Source organism: Anomaloglossus baeobatrachus, chromosome 5 (assembly GCF_048569485.1).
Source record: "Anomaloglossus baeobatrachus isolate aAnoBae1 chromosome 5, aAnoBae1.hap1, whole genome shotgun sequence".
Classification (NCBI taxonomy): domain Eukaryota; kingdom Metazoa; phylum Chordata; class Amphibia; order Anura; family Aromobatidae; genus Anomaloglossus; species Anomaloglossus baeobatrachus.
Window position 1 is genome coordinate 55,022,364 of NC_134357.1, and position 14,402 is coordinate 55,036,765.

Sequence of the window (14,402 nt, forward strand, 5' to 3'; positions counted from 1 at the left end):
GAGGAGATGAGAGGGGAGTAGAGAAGGAGATCTTGTGAGGATCTGAGGTTGCGTGCAGGTAGGTACCGGGAGACTAGGTCACAGATGTAAGGAGGACACAGGTTGCGGATGGCTTTGTATTTCCCGGTTAGTGTTTTGAACTGGAGTCATTGGGCAATGGGAAGCCAGTGAAAGGATTGGCAGAGTGGAGAAGCTGGGGAATAGCGAGGGGAAAGGTGGATTAATCGGGCAGCAGAGTTTATGGGCAAAACTACCAGGAGTGAAATCCGTAGTTTTGCCCATCATTTTTCAGTGGCGTATTTAGTCGAGCACTAAACCAATGGAAGAAAAAACCTGCAGCAGTTTCAAAATTGTCCAAAAAGATAAAGTGACTCCACGAAATAAAACAAAATGAGATGTGAGACCCTATTTTTGAAAACTTGACTTAACTTGGATGTCATCTATGTGCGGCCTGATCTTTTTTCACAGAGCCGTAGACTCACATTGCTGAATGGGACCCAACTTAGGGATCAAAACAGGACATGTGTCCGCGATATTCCATTGACCACTTGGACTGCAGAAAACCAAGGAAAATGTGAACAGACCCATAGACCTTTATGAGTACGCATGCTATGTGTGAAAACCGTGGATAGCACTCATACGAGAACATCAGACGTCTGAATCTGAATTAGCCCTAAGACTATGTTCACACACTGCATTTTTCTACATTTTTTCTACAGCATTTTTTCATGAGTTTTGTACAAATTAAAACCTGCTTTTTATAGTCCTAGCAACAGCTATAAAATTCCAGAAATCTCATGCACATACAGACACACTTGCTTTTTTTTCTGACTGAAATGGAAAACTGTTTTTGCTGCGTTCTTGAAAGCAGCAGCGTGTCACCTTTTTCAACATTTTTGCAGCTTTTTTCACCATTGAAAACAATGAGAAAGTGCAACAACACAGCTGTGTTTTTTGCTGTATATTTTGCTGCATTTGTAGTTATTGAACATAAACTGTAGACAAATGAGGCAGCAAAAAAGCAGGTTAAAAAAAGCAGCAAAAAGCAACGTGTGAACATAGCATAATTGCTTTTCATATTTCCCATCACCACTTTTATGCTTCACTTTATATGCCCATTGTTCTGTTACTGAGTGGGGTCTTTGTGTGCCATGCTATACATGAGTCTTGTTATCAGCTCTCGTAATTGCACATATTCCTAATTTCAATTTGTTCCTGCTTAACAGTGTCCAGCAGCCCTACCACCCAAGATGGTAAGTAATTTCTGCTTTAGAGGGGTATTTTGATTTTAACCAGTTATGACAGTGATGGCTAACGTATGACACGTGTGTCAGAGGTGAACCACTGAGACATTTTTGCTAACACGCGCAGCAGGGGTAGGCAGCCGCATCCCGACCTATAAGACAAGCCGTGGCTGCCGGTGATTTAACTAGAACTGCATGTGTGGCACCCCAGTGGTCTTGGGAGCGATAGTGGTGTCGCTCTCTTCACCAGGGGCAATGCTATGCTTGGAAGCAGTGAGGAAAGCTCCATGCTGGGTAAGTCTGCATACAACACTTCCTAACTCAGGCCAGAAGGGGGAGCTCAAGACCTGGTTTAGGGAGAACTTCCCTGGTGCATTCTGGCCTGGGGAGGGGTTAGAACACACACAAGCACACACTGAAAGTGAAACCTTCAGAACAGTTCAGGAGAGCAGAGAATACAGTCGCTAAGCAGAGCTGTGTAATTGAGCCCTCTCAGGACCTAGTGCAGGGACAGGACACTGGGGCCCTAGGCTGACTGGGTGCTGAAGCCCCACCAGTGAAGCCCGGATGGTAGGTGATTTCAAGTTCCCTGGCCCAAAGAAAGCCCGAAGGTGCAGCAGCACAATAGAGCCTGGGACCACAGCTAAAGAGTTGGTGCCCCTGACAGGCTCGTGTTGCCCGACGTAAGGGAAGAACAGACAACGACGCTTAGGAAGAGGGTCAGCTACAAGGAAGGCCTCCAACCCACCTGGCAGGGTGATCCTCCACATTGCTTCCAGGCTGACCGGACCACCGTAATCTTATGGACCAGACTCCTGGGCCTGCATAACATCTGCCAAGTAAAGGTAAAGGAAACTACAGCCCCCTGTGTTGTCCAGTTATTACCGGCTTCCTCAGTCCTGCACCTCAACGCTAAACAACAGGGACTACCACTCCCATCCTCCTGGGGCCTAGCTCTACCTGTGGGGAGCTGCAACAACCGAGCTGCGTCACCATCTGTCCCAGAAGAGAGACCCTCCACTGGTGGCGTCATGAGACAACTACTCCCAACATCCCAATCCCCATCTTTATTGACACCGACGAGACCACGGAACCGGATCAGGCCACTGCGACATCCCTCCCCACCACTGGCCCGGTGACGAGTAAAACCCCAGGCCCCGTGGACACGTCACATGTGCGGCTAAACTGTTCTGAAATGGCTGGACCGAGGGGGTCGCACATGCAGGTCTAGTTAAATCACCAGTGGCCGCGGCTTGTCTTATAGATCGGGATGCGGCCGCCGGTGATTTAACTATTGTGTTCTGTACCTTTAATCAGGGTCCTGAGTGAGGCGTATTAACTTACCATGCAGGACGTAACACGCCTCTCTAACCCTCCGGAGCGGAGCATGAAGACAGGCGCTATTGCAGGCGGGCGCCGGGCAGCATTACATTGTGCTGGTGTGGCAGCTGCAGAAAGTCCACTTATCAAGCAGCACATTTATAGAGAGAGAGATCTGCTGTTACCAGTTGGAATCTGGTTCAGCAGCACTCAGGAAATGTTATAAAAAATTTTGTGGGGGGGAAACTGGGGAGGAAGGAAGAGGAGATAACGACTGATGGGGCAGAGGGGGAGAGGCAATAATGATTGCTGGGGGAGGGAAGGGGAGAAGAGAAATTGACTGCTGAGGGAGAGGGAGAGAAGATAATAACTACTGGGGGACAGGAGATAATGACTTCTGAGGGGAGAGGAGATAATGACTGCTGGGGGAGGGAGGGGAGGAGAAGACAATGACTGCTGGGGGAGAAGAGATAATGACTGATGGCAGGGAGAGAAAATAAAGACTGCTGGGGAGAGGGAGAGGAGATAATGACTGCTGAGGGAGAGGAGATAATGACTACTGGGAGAAGGGACGGGGAGAGGAGATAATGACTGCTTTGGGGAGAGGAGATAATGACTTTAAAGGGGGCTTTACACGCTACGATATCGTTAATGTTTGGTCGCCGGGGTCAAGTTGTTAGTGACCCACATCCGGCGTCATTAACGATATCGCAGCGTGTAATACTTACCAGCGACCTTAGGCGACCTCAAAAATGGTGAAAATCGTTCACCATGGAGAGGTCGTCCCAAAGTCAAAAATCGGTAAGGGTTGTTTAGCGTTGTGGTTCATCGCTCATGCGGCAGCACACATCGCTATGTGTGACACCGCATGAGCGAGGAACATCTCCTTACCTGCCGCCAGCCGCAATGAGGAAGGAAGGAGGTGGGCGGGATGTTACGTCCTGCTCATCTCCGCCCCTCTGCTTTGATTGGCCGGCCGCTTAGTGACGTTGCGGTGACGTCGCTGTGATGCCGAACGTCCCTCCCCCTTGAAGGAGGGATTGTTCGGCAGTCACAGCGACGCCGCCGACCAGGTAAGTATGTGTGACGCTGCCGTAGCGATAATGTTCGCTACGGCAGCGATCACAAACAATCGCATGCGCGACGGGGGCGGGTACTTACACGGTCGATATCGCTAGAAATTGCTAGCGATATCGCTACCGTGTAAAGCCCCCCTTTAGGGGGAGGGGGAGAGGAGATAATGACTGGTGGGGGGGAAAAGAGATAATGACTGCTGGGGGGAGGGAGAGGAGATAATGACTGCTGAAGTGAGGGGGATTGGTGATAATTACTACTGGGGAGGGGGAGACTAGACAATGATTGCTGGGCGGAGGGAGAGAAAAGATAATGACTGCTGGGGAAGGGAAGGGGCTTGCTTGGGCTTGAAGTGTGTGAAATACCAACCTTAAATGAAAGATTTCGCCAATGAAATTCATCAACAAAAAAGTCACTAAGCAGGTAAGGTAAAGAATTATTTGTTTTTGCTTGATTAATAAATACAGTACATATATTCAAACTATAACTATTTGTTATGAGAGATACAAATATCACAAAATTATGGATTTTTCTAGAAGTGACAAACCACCCGAGTTATGCTCGTTTTTGTTTTGTTTTTTTTTTTTACAAATTTTGACACACCAAACTCAAAAGGTTGACCATCACTAACCTAGATCAACTATCTTTGACTAGGACAGAAATACTAAACAGAAAATTTCAGAATATCCCAAAAAGTCTTGTTTATGTGTTTCCCTTTATCCCGACGTACAGTCCCAGCAGCGCTTCGCTTGGCGCAGGGTGAGCATGCCTGCGCTGGTCGTGTGGAGCTATACCACAGAGAAGCATGGGCCCCGGTGTGTGATGATGGTTGGAACAGAATCAATGCTGAAGTGGTGTGCCGACAGGCTGGTTGTGGCAGTCCCATCCTGCCCCTTGCTAGATACGGACGAGGCAGTGGAAATATCATCCTGGATGATGTGAGCTGCGTTGGAACTGAGCAGACGTTGTGGCAGTGCTTACATCGCGGGTGGTACGTACATGACTGTGGCCCTCTGGAACACGTTGGAGTCATATGCTCAGGTATTTGTACTCTTTATCTTAATCTATGGATATAAAATGTTTATATAAAGATGTATTCATTTATTATTTTAGTCTAAATTGCACAATTGTCCTGAATCTAGTGGTATTTTTTGTTCCTGCTCCTCTACATTTCTTATATACAGTACAGACCAAAAGTTTGGACACACCTTCTCATTCAAAGAGTTTCTTTTATTTTCAGGACTCTGAAAATTGTAGATTCACATTTAAGCCATCAAAATTGTGAATTAAAACATGTGGAATGAAATACTTAAAAAAGTGTGAAACAACTAAAAATATGTCTTATATTCTAGGTTCTTCAAAGTAGCTGCCTTTTTTGCTTTCATTACTACTTTGCACACTCTTAGCATTCTCTTGATGAGCTTCAAGAGGTAGTCACCGGAAATGGTTTTCCAACAGTCTTGAAGGAGTTCCCAGAGATGCTTAGCACTTGTTGGCCCTTTTGCCTTCACTCTGCAGTCCAGCTCATCCCAAACCATCTCGATTGGGTTCAGGTCTGGTGACTGTGGAGGCCAGGTCATCTGCGTAGCACCCCATCACTCTCCTTCTTAGTCAGATAGCCCTTACACAGCCTGGAGGTGTGTTTGGGGTCATTGTCCTGTTGAAAAATAAATGATGGTCCAACTAAACGCAAACCGGATGGAATAGCACGCCGCTGCAAGATGCTGTGGTAGCCATGCTGGTTCAGTATGCCTTCAATTTTGAATAAATCCCCAACAGTGTCACCAGCAAAGCACCCCCACACCATCACACCTCTTCCTCCATGCTTCACGGTGGGAACCAGCCATGTAGAGTCCATCTGTTCACCTTTTCTACAAAGACACGGTGGTTGGATCCAAAGATCTCAAATTTGGACTCATCAGACCAAAGCACAGATTTCCACTGGTCTAATGTCCATTCCTTGTGTTCTTTAGCCCAAACAAGTCTCTTCTGCTTGTTGCCTGTCCTTAGCAGTGGTTTCCTAGCAGCTATTTCACCATGAGGGCCTGCTGCACAAAGTCTCCTCTTAACAGTTGCTCTAGAGATAAGAAGGTGTGTCCAAACTTTTGGTCTGTACTGTATATGGACCCTTCTTCCCTGTATATAAATCCAGACCTTTTAGTCAACTGGGTGTGGTCCAAAGAAAACTTCAACAGAGAAGAGTTAAGATCCACACCCACTTGGCTAAAAAGGCCAGGGAAGAGATGTAAAAACCTCACCAGAGTCAAGAGGACAGCCACATTTATGTCATGTAAAAATATGGACTTGCGGAAATGACAGGTCCTATTTTATAAACCCAACCTAGAAATAAATCTATCATGTCACATAAACACCGCAGAAACAGCACCACTCTTACCCACAGGTTGTGTGCGGTATTACACCTCAGTCCCATTCACTACAATGAACTAGACTTGCAATGCCGACATCTGAAAAATGTGTGAATCCATTAGTTTGTGTTATGTTTTCTGGTTTTGAACTAATTATGTGTTGTATTTTATTTTAAGCAAATTCCAGTTTTCCTTCACCTCAACCTGAAAGTGAGTACTCGGCTTGACGATAAGAATCTTTTGCTGGGGCTATAAGTCTGATTACCTGTCTCCCAATAGGCGTATACTCCTGAAAACAGTGCACAACAGAGCACACAGTGACTCCGTCTGTACCAATCTAAAGTGCCAGGGAGGGGCAGTCGTGGGCGAGGGTTGCAGTTCTCAACCCACCCCGGCACAATACAGACATGAGGGGCAGAGTGGTGTATGGAGTGAGTGTGGAAGTATGCAGCTGCTGCTCAGGTCGGTGTCCCACTTGCGATTACCGCGCGTATATCTCGCGCGGGTTTCATGGTGCATCACCCGTCATGGACTCACACGCTGCCCACAGGAGCGGTTCGGCTGCATAGAGATGCATGCAACTGACCCGCTCCTGTGAGGAGAGTGTGAGTCCGTGACGGGTGATACACCGTGAAACTCGTGAGAGATATACGAGCGGTAATCGCAAGTGGGACACCGACCTCAGAGTCTTCAGCCAGCTTCTCTGGATCCCGTTCACTACAATCGGCTTTGCGCGCCGCAGAGTCAGTAATGAATCCACCAACGGTTAAAACTCTCTTAACTTAACTTCACTAGACAAGTTGATTTGCAGACAGTTTCCATTTCTTCAAAGCAGATTTTGCATCATTGGCAGTTACATACAGGCTCAGCTCTACAGTTATGGCAACCACAGGATGGCTTATCCTTCTCTCTCTGACTTGGCTTGGACTTTTGATGATGCCCCCGCTGTGCTAGTGTTTCCTCAGGTACTAGTAGCTTCCGGCCTAAGAAAGGGGCGCCCAACTCCTTCAGACTGGAATTGAACCTTGCTGCAGCCTTGCTTCAACTGACACTGCTGCTCCCTTCTTTTGTTCTATTCACTGTCTCATCCTTGCCCTATCTGCCCAAAAAACAGGAAATGTCTCTTCGATATCCATCCTTTCACCGTGGGCTGGGCCTATTCAGCTAACCCTATCAGTACTGCCATTATACCTTCTATCGGAGCCTCCCTTCCCTACTAAGGAGCCCGTTGCCAGCTAGTGGTAGCTAGCCATACTGCAACATAACCTACATGATAAGGCATTTTGTCCTTTCGCATTATCCAAATTTATACCTAAGGCCTGTTTCACACGTCAGTGATTCTGATACATTTGTGCTAGTTTTTATACGTACCAGAATCGCGGACATACGCAGACCCATTATAATCAATGGGTCTGCTCACACATCAGTGATTTTTCACTGACCGTGTCTCTGTGCGGTGTACACGCGTGTCCGTGATTGCCGCACAGAGAAATGTCTGTTTTTTTCTGGCATCACTGATGTCCCACGGACCACACTATGGTGTGATCCGTGAAACTCGTACCAGAAAAACACGGTCATTTAAAATAATAAACATTTTCAACTCACTATTCCAGTGACGCTGTGTTCAGCCTCTGCTCTCTGCAGCTTCCTGCCTGGCTCATGAATATTCATGAATGCGGAAGTAGCTGCAGAGAGCGGTGGGCGGATGCTGCAGAGCCAAGGAGTTCAGCACCATGGACAGCAGGAACGTGCCAGGTGAGTAATGTCCATGTGCAATCACGGATAACAGATTGCGTATCACAGATTGCACATAAACAACCCACGTGTGCCGTCAATCACGGAACATGGAGGGACATGTGGATGTTTTACACGTCAATGAAGAACGTCTGTGTTTTTCACTGACATGTGAAACAGGCTTAAAACATACACAAGACAATAACATTTCCTTAGCCACACATCCAAAAGGCATGACCTCTTCAAGGACAGCAGGGCACTGGACACCCTATTATACCATTATAGTCAATGGCCCTGTCGGCACATATGTCTGAAACTCGTTTTGAGGGGGGTTTGGATGGAAGCCAAACGGACCACTGAACAGAAATCAGAACGCAATGTGAAACGGGCCTAAAGCCATTCAGGGAAATTTAAAGATGGTATCCAGTTTTGGGAACAATTTTTTTTTTTTTACTTAAGTGCATATATTTTGGGCTATAAATCATTTTTGCAATTGGGATTCTTTAAAAACATTGCACTGTTTTCCACCATTTGCACTAATTATTGTTGGCTGCAGAATCACTGAGAATCCATCACTGAGCTCCTTCTAATGGTCTGATTGGGGAGTTTGTAATTTTTTTTTGTCTTCTTCTGAGCTAATTTATGACCGAAGTCATCATCAAAGTTGAATGTGTTGGAAACAAAAAGCCTGTAAGGATGGGTGCACACGATCCGGACATGCTCTGTCCTGAACCCAGCGCGTCTTCTCCTGCAGACACACGAGGAGAACACAGCTGTCCGTGTCCACAATGAGGGTTCGGGCCACTGCAGACTTTCGCTGTTTTCCCTGCAGAGAACACTTGCATCTCCGCAGCATAAATCGACATGTTGCTGCTCTGGAAGAATGTCTGCAGAGAAAACAAGCACAGTGTGCAGGAGACTTCTAGAAATCCCATCCACTGTGCTTCTACTGTACAACGCAGCATTTTGGACACAGTGAAACCACACGGCATCCAAAACGCTGCAAATACAGACTGTATTCACCCACCCTAAAATTCAAATTGTACAACATTTTTTAATGAAACTCAATTGCAAGAAAAAGATTTTTTTATCCAGAAAAACATGCATTTAAGTAAGAAATAACAAAAAGCAAAACATTGTCCCTAAAGGTGGACAACCCCATTAAACATTACATGGTGTCCGCTGAAATCCTAAAAAATTGGTTAAGTTAAACATTTGAGTTCTGCAAAAATGGAAATACACTGGTATTAAGGAGACATCGGAAATGTCTTAAAAAACCTCACTTTGCACATTTTCTTTATTTCAGCCATTTTTTAAAGTTATTTTAAGGGCAGGGATAAGTGTATCAAGTTTTTGCTTTAAATTTCACAAAAAAAATTCAGATTTTCCAAAAAATTTTTTAGATTTAATTCATCCATCTGTTATTTTGCTGGATTTGTTTTAGGGCTAGGACTGAGGTTAAAAAATGTTCCATTTTCACCTTGCTCTTGTGTGACGCCCTGGACCCCAGGGGTCACAGTACACTAACAACACACACACAACCCTCTCCCTTGGGTAGGTGACACCAGTCAATCAAAATCCTTGTTGCCACCCTCCAGGCTTGATGTCCACACCAGGTGGGGCGGAGCCAGGCAGTTGACCCCACCCACCGAGGAGTTTACAGGCCTGGAGGCAGGAAAAAGACGGAGATTGTGTTAGGCAGTGAAAGTGAGAGGAGTGAAAACTGTTGGTGTCTGGGTTGGAGCCCAGGTACGTTCAGCAAGGTCGGCAGACGGTGCTGGCCATCTGCAGGAGTTGTTGGAGGTCAGCGGAACCGTAGGACCGGGGTCGGGCAATGGCCCGCCGGTACCAAACTGGGGACCAGATTGAAGCCAAGCACCAAGGCAGGGTACTCAGACCCCGACTAGGCTAGGAGCCGCCGAAAAGGTCAAATTATCTGATTGCGGTCTGGACCTCAGGGGTTCATTCCCACCTACCGTAAGTCCCGTCAGAAGGCAAAAGCCCAACCCGTCCGGATAAGTGCCACCACCAAGGGCCAGAGATCCAAGGGCCAGCGCCTGCGGGCAAACGGGCTCTCCCGACACGTACACGCCGGGGAGCGGACTACCCGTGGGAAGCCATAGGAGTAAAATACACTTACACAAGTGCAGGAAAACGACAGCCACCATCAACCCGTCCGGGGAGAGTGAGAACACCGCAGCCGGCTGTGGGCCCCGTCCATCCAGCCGTTTGGTTTACCAGAGACTCTGTCCTTCTGTGTCTGAGTGAGTACAACAGTGCCATCCGGCACCGCGCTGCACCGCAACGTTGCACCTGCGCCCATGCTGCCTCCCCGCCTCGGCACCTGCACCTATACCTCCTCCCTAACTCTCCAACCGGGGCCCCGGGACCAACAGCCCCTACCCACGGAGGGGTCAATACCTCAGCTGCTCTTCGCCATCGCTCCCGGGATCCCCCATCACCAGCAGCGGTGGTGCCCACTATCACCACATCCCGTGGGTGGAGTCACGACCGACATCCCCAAATACCTACCAAAAACCTCCCCTTTTGACTCGTGGGCGAGGAGGCGCTGCTCAAGCCCCGGGTCTGGCCTCGTGCTCGAGCCACCGAGGAGCAGAAGCACTGGACCCGAGAGCCAGCGATTCCAGATGAGTGGCGTTCCCACCCCTCCGCCCGCGACACTTGCACTCACTAGGCCTAAAAGTTATATCATGATGTCACGGGGTGATGAACATTCATGATATCGCATGAATCCTAATTATGAATTTAGTGAAATGAGGAATTAGTCAGTGACTTTGTCTTACGCAACCTCATGACATAAGTTGCCCTGCAGCATCATGATAATGATGGAGACCCGGTGAGTGCCAAAGGCTCCAAAAAATAAGGTGGAAATGGAAGCAGTGGCGTCGATAGAATAGGTGCAGGGGTTGCAATCGCACACCGACCCCTGGACCCTAGGGGGCCCCAAAAGTCCCTTTGGCCTATGTGAAAACATAAATATTATTAAAGACATGCAATAATTGGGGGCTCCGTTGAAGCTTTTGCATTAAAACCCATGAGCTTCAAGTTACACCACTGGATGGAAGACGACCTAAGAAAGATTTTTTTAATATATCAGTAATAACATTACTATTGTCATTGTTAACAGTGAATATTTTGTATTTACACCTCTCTAGTATTTCCTGAGGAGCTGCGCTTAACCAACGGGTGGCATCGGTGTGCCGGCCGCGTGGAGCTGAATTACTATAACTCATGGGGCACAGTGTGTGACGACCTGTGGGACATCAGTGATGCCATGGTTGTGTGTAGACAGTTGGGTTGTGGCACGGCTGTTTCTGCCCCTGGATTAGCCCAGTTTGGTGAAGGAACGGGAAATATTGTTTTGGACGACGTTATTTGTAATGGAACTGAGACTGCACTGAGCCAGTGTGCTCATCGCCCGTGGGGGACTCATAACTGTGTGCACAGCGAGGACAGCGGCGTTATCTGCTCAGGTAAAAGGCTCCAGAATGGGTAGTTTTATTATTTTATGTCTGTCTTCTTCCCAGTCTTCAAAATGTTGCCAATTCTTAGCTATCTGCATCAGGAAAAGCATTGCTCATCACTAGTTACGAGTACCGAGCTCCAGAGCATGGTAGTGTTTGCGCTTCACTAGTTATGAGCAACGTTGGACTGGCTCCCAGAGGAATCTCCAGTAATGCCAGGCCTGGATTCAGTTACCTGCATTGCACTCTGACATTCTCACCTGAGCTCCGGAGTGCAGCCTAGACTGAACCGCGAGCGCCGAGAGATTGATTCCCCGGCGATTGCAGTTCAGTTCATGACAGCTGCAGACATGCCGGGCTGAACTCCGGAGTTCAGCCCGGCATGGCTGCAGCTGTCATGAACTGAACCGCAATCACTGGGGAATCAATCACTCGGCGCTCGCGGTTCAGTCCTGCAAACTCTGAGATCAGTCCACACTACACTCTGGACCTCAAGTGAGAGCTCTGGAATGCAATGCAGGTAACTGAGTCCAGGCCTGGAATTACTGGAGATTCCTCCAGTAGCCAGTCTGACGCTGGTTACGGGTACTGAGCACCTGAGCATGGTAGTGCTCGCTCATCACTAGTTACGAGTACCCGAGCATGGTAGTGCTCACTCATCACTAGTTACGAGTACCGAGCACCTGAGCATGGTAGTGCCCACTCATCACTAGTTACGAGTACTGAGCACCTGAGCATGGTAGTGCCCACTCATCACTAGTTACGAGTACCGAGCACCTGAGCATGATAGTGCCCGCTCATCACTAGAAACTAGATATCCCCTTCATGCTTTTGCTTTTATGTGTTTTTTTCTCTCGTTCCACACAGCTGCTGGTTTTCAATCAACAAAAGCCCCAGGTAACTCTCCCATAATATTATCCCCAGAAACCTTTTTTTTTTTTTACCATGTCACCGTCTTTTACATATCATTTATGTATTAATATTTGTATTTAATATACTTTCTCATGTTTTAGAGCTGCCATCCACCACAGCAAAACAAAATGTCACAGGTGAGTTGTTCTAATTTCACAAGTAAATTGTTAATTACTACCATTATTGTGCAGATGCTGCGCTTCTCCTCCATCGGTCCTTGCAGGGCACCAGCAATAAGCCGTATCAGCATGTGAAAACTGCAGACAATCAGTGGCATTAGTGGTGAGTGCCATTCTTCATCTCCATAATACTGCTGTAGAGGTCACATGTCGGTACGGCACATCATTGCTAGCGGCCTGGGCTAGTGTTCATTGTGCGGTAAAGATGACCCAGCCACATGTCTCCAGGTCACTACAATTATCACAATACCAAATTTGTAAGCATTTTTTTAATTCAATTGATTTTAGTAGTTAAAAAATTCTGAACATTGTAAAAAAAAAAAAAAGGTCTGTGTCACCATTTTCTGAGACTTGTAATATTTGTTTTTTTCGTTGATGGACAGTATATATTTTTTTGTGCCGAGATCTTGTTTTTACTGACACCATTTTGGGGTATATAATGGTTTTTTGATAGCTTTTCCCTACTTTTTTACGGAAGTGCGCCAAATTGAGAATTCGCAATTCTAGAATGTTGAATTTTTTTATCTTCAGTATTTTAACATAAAAAGAGTGGTTTAAAAAAGAGGTTATTTTAAGTTTTGTGTTTTTAATTTTTTTTACTTTATTTTTTTAGACTCCTTAGGTGACTTCAACCTGCAGATCTCAGGCTTATACTTATATGACATATTGTAGTAGTATTACAACTAGTTATGAGCCACCCCCCTAGTGTTCGAGTTCAGTTCGGTTCGTCGAACGGCGGGTGTGTTCGGCGAACGTTCGACGAACACCTTCGAACCCGATTGCAAACAATGGCAGGCAAACACAAATGTGACGCCCTGGGCAAGCCAGGGGTCACAGGTAACTACATCACCACACCCTACACCCCGGTTAGGTACACCAAAGCTAGACCAGAAATCCTTATTGCCTCCCTCCAGGGGCTGATGTTCACACCAGGGGGTGGAGCCAGGCGGTTGGTCTCCACCCACCGAGGAGTTCACAGTCCTGGAGGCGGGAAAACCAAGCAGTTAAGCTAGGGAAGTGGAAGTGTGAGGAGTAAAGTGGCAGGAGAGCAAGCAAAAACTGACTGAGAGCGTCCGGGTGTGTGCCCCGGACAGTGACAGCAAGGTTAGCAGACGGCGGTGACCGTCTGCAGGAGTGGCCGATCAGAGTTGCTGAAAGGACCGTGGACGGGTGGTGGCCCGGCGGTACCGGAGCGATATACAAAGTGAGGCCAGCACCATTGGCAGGGGCCTTTCGGATCCCGGCAAGGCTTGGAGTCGCCGTAATTTGCCAAATCCGTCAGTGAAGGGGACCTCTGGGTTTCCAAACAACTAAGTCCCGATTGAAGGCAAAGGTCCAACCGTGGTAGAGGGACACCGCCACCGCCAAGGCACCAGTTCCTCAGGGCCAGCGCCTGCGGGCAAAGAGGGGCTCCTTCGGCCCATATCCAAGCCGGGGAGCGGGTTACCGGTGGGAACTCATCGATACCAACAGAAGTACTAGGTGCAGGGAAAGAGACAGTCACCGTTAACTACCGGGGAAAAGCAACAGCAGCCGTCCGTGGGAACCGTCTTTCCAGCCGTGTGTTTTACCGTGAACTGTGTCAACGTCTCAGGCTGAGTGAGTACCACAGTGCCGTACGGCACAGCGCTGCCCCCGCGTCCCTGCACCTCATCAGGCCCCATAACCCGCCTGACATCCTGTCCTACCCCATCACCGGACCCCGGGACCATCAACCCCCTACCCACGGAGGGGAGGACTAACAACTTAGCTGCTCCAGTCACCGCTCCCGGGATCCCCGTTCAGAGCAGCGGTGGTGTCACTACAATCACCACAACCGTGGGTGGCGTCACGGACAATCACCAAATCCCCCACCACCAAAACAACAAACCCCCTTTCACTCACGGGCGAGGAGCGCCGCTCGAGACCCCGGGATCCGGCCCATCGCTCGAGCCACCGAGCAGCAGCAGCAGCCGCAGAGCAGCGGCGGCCGGACCCGAGCAGTGGGAGAGCGCAGCGTTGCCACCCTCCTCCCCGCCCGCGACACAAACACATACAAACACATTATACATGTACACATACAGTTAATAAACATTGCCATTATACTTA

At 48.0% G+C, this 14,402-nt stretch overlaps 1 protein-coding gene and 1 long non-coding RNA gene across 2 annotated transcripts in view; both read left to right on the forward strand.

The window, feature by feature from the left end:
• The first annotated feature begins 1,160 nt into the window (after nt 1-1,160).
• LOC142312616 (scavenger receptor cysteine-rich domain-containing protein DMBT1) overlaps nt 1,161-14,402 on the forward strand; it is a 39,487-nt gene continuing 26,245 nt past the window's right edge. Inside the window, exons 1-5 of the mRNA XM_075351610.1 lie at nt 1,161-1,182; nt 1,227-1,253; nt 4,371-4,576; nt 12,091-12,120; nt 12,237-12,294. Of these exons, the coding sequence (XP_075207725.1) occupies nt 1,161-1,182; nt 1,227-1,253; nt 4,371-4,576; nt 12,091-12,120; nt 12,237-12,294 (343 nt within the window). The remainder of the gene's footprint in view (nt 1,183-1,226; nt 1,254-4,370; nt 4,577-12,090; nt 12,121-12,236; nt 12,295-14,402) is intronic.
• Nucleotides 4,608-10,987, forward strand: LOC142313281 (uncharacterized). Its single transcript, XR_012754408.1, has 3 exons — nt 4,608-4,679; nt 6,182-6,214; nt 10,915-10,987. It is a non-coding gene; the product is annotated as an uncharacterized LOC142313281 (long non-coding RNA).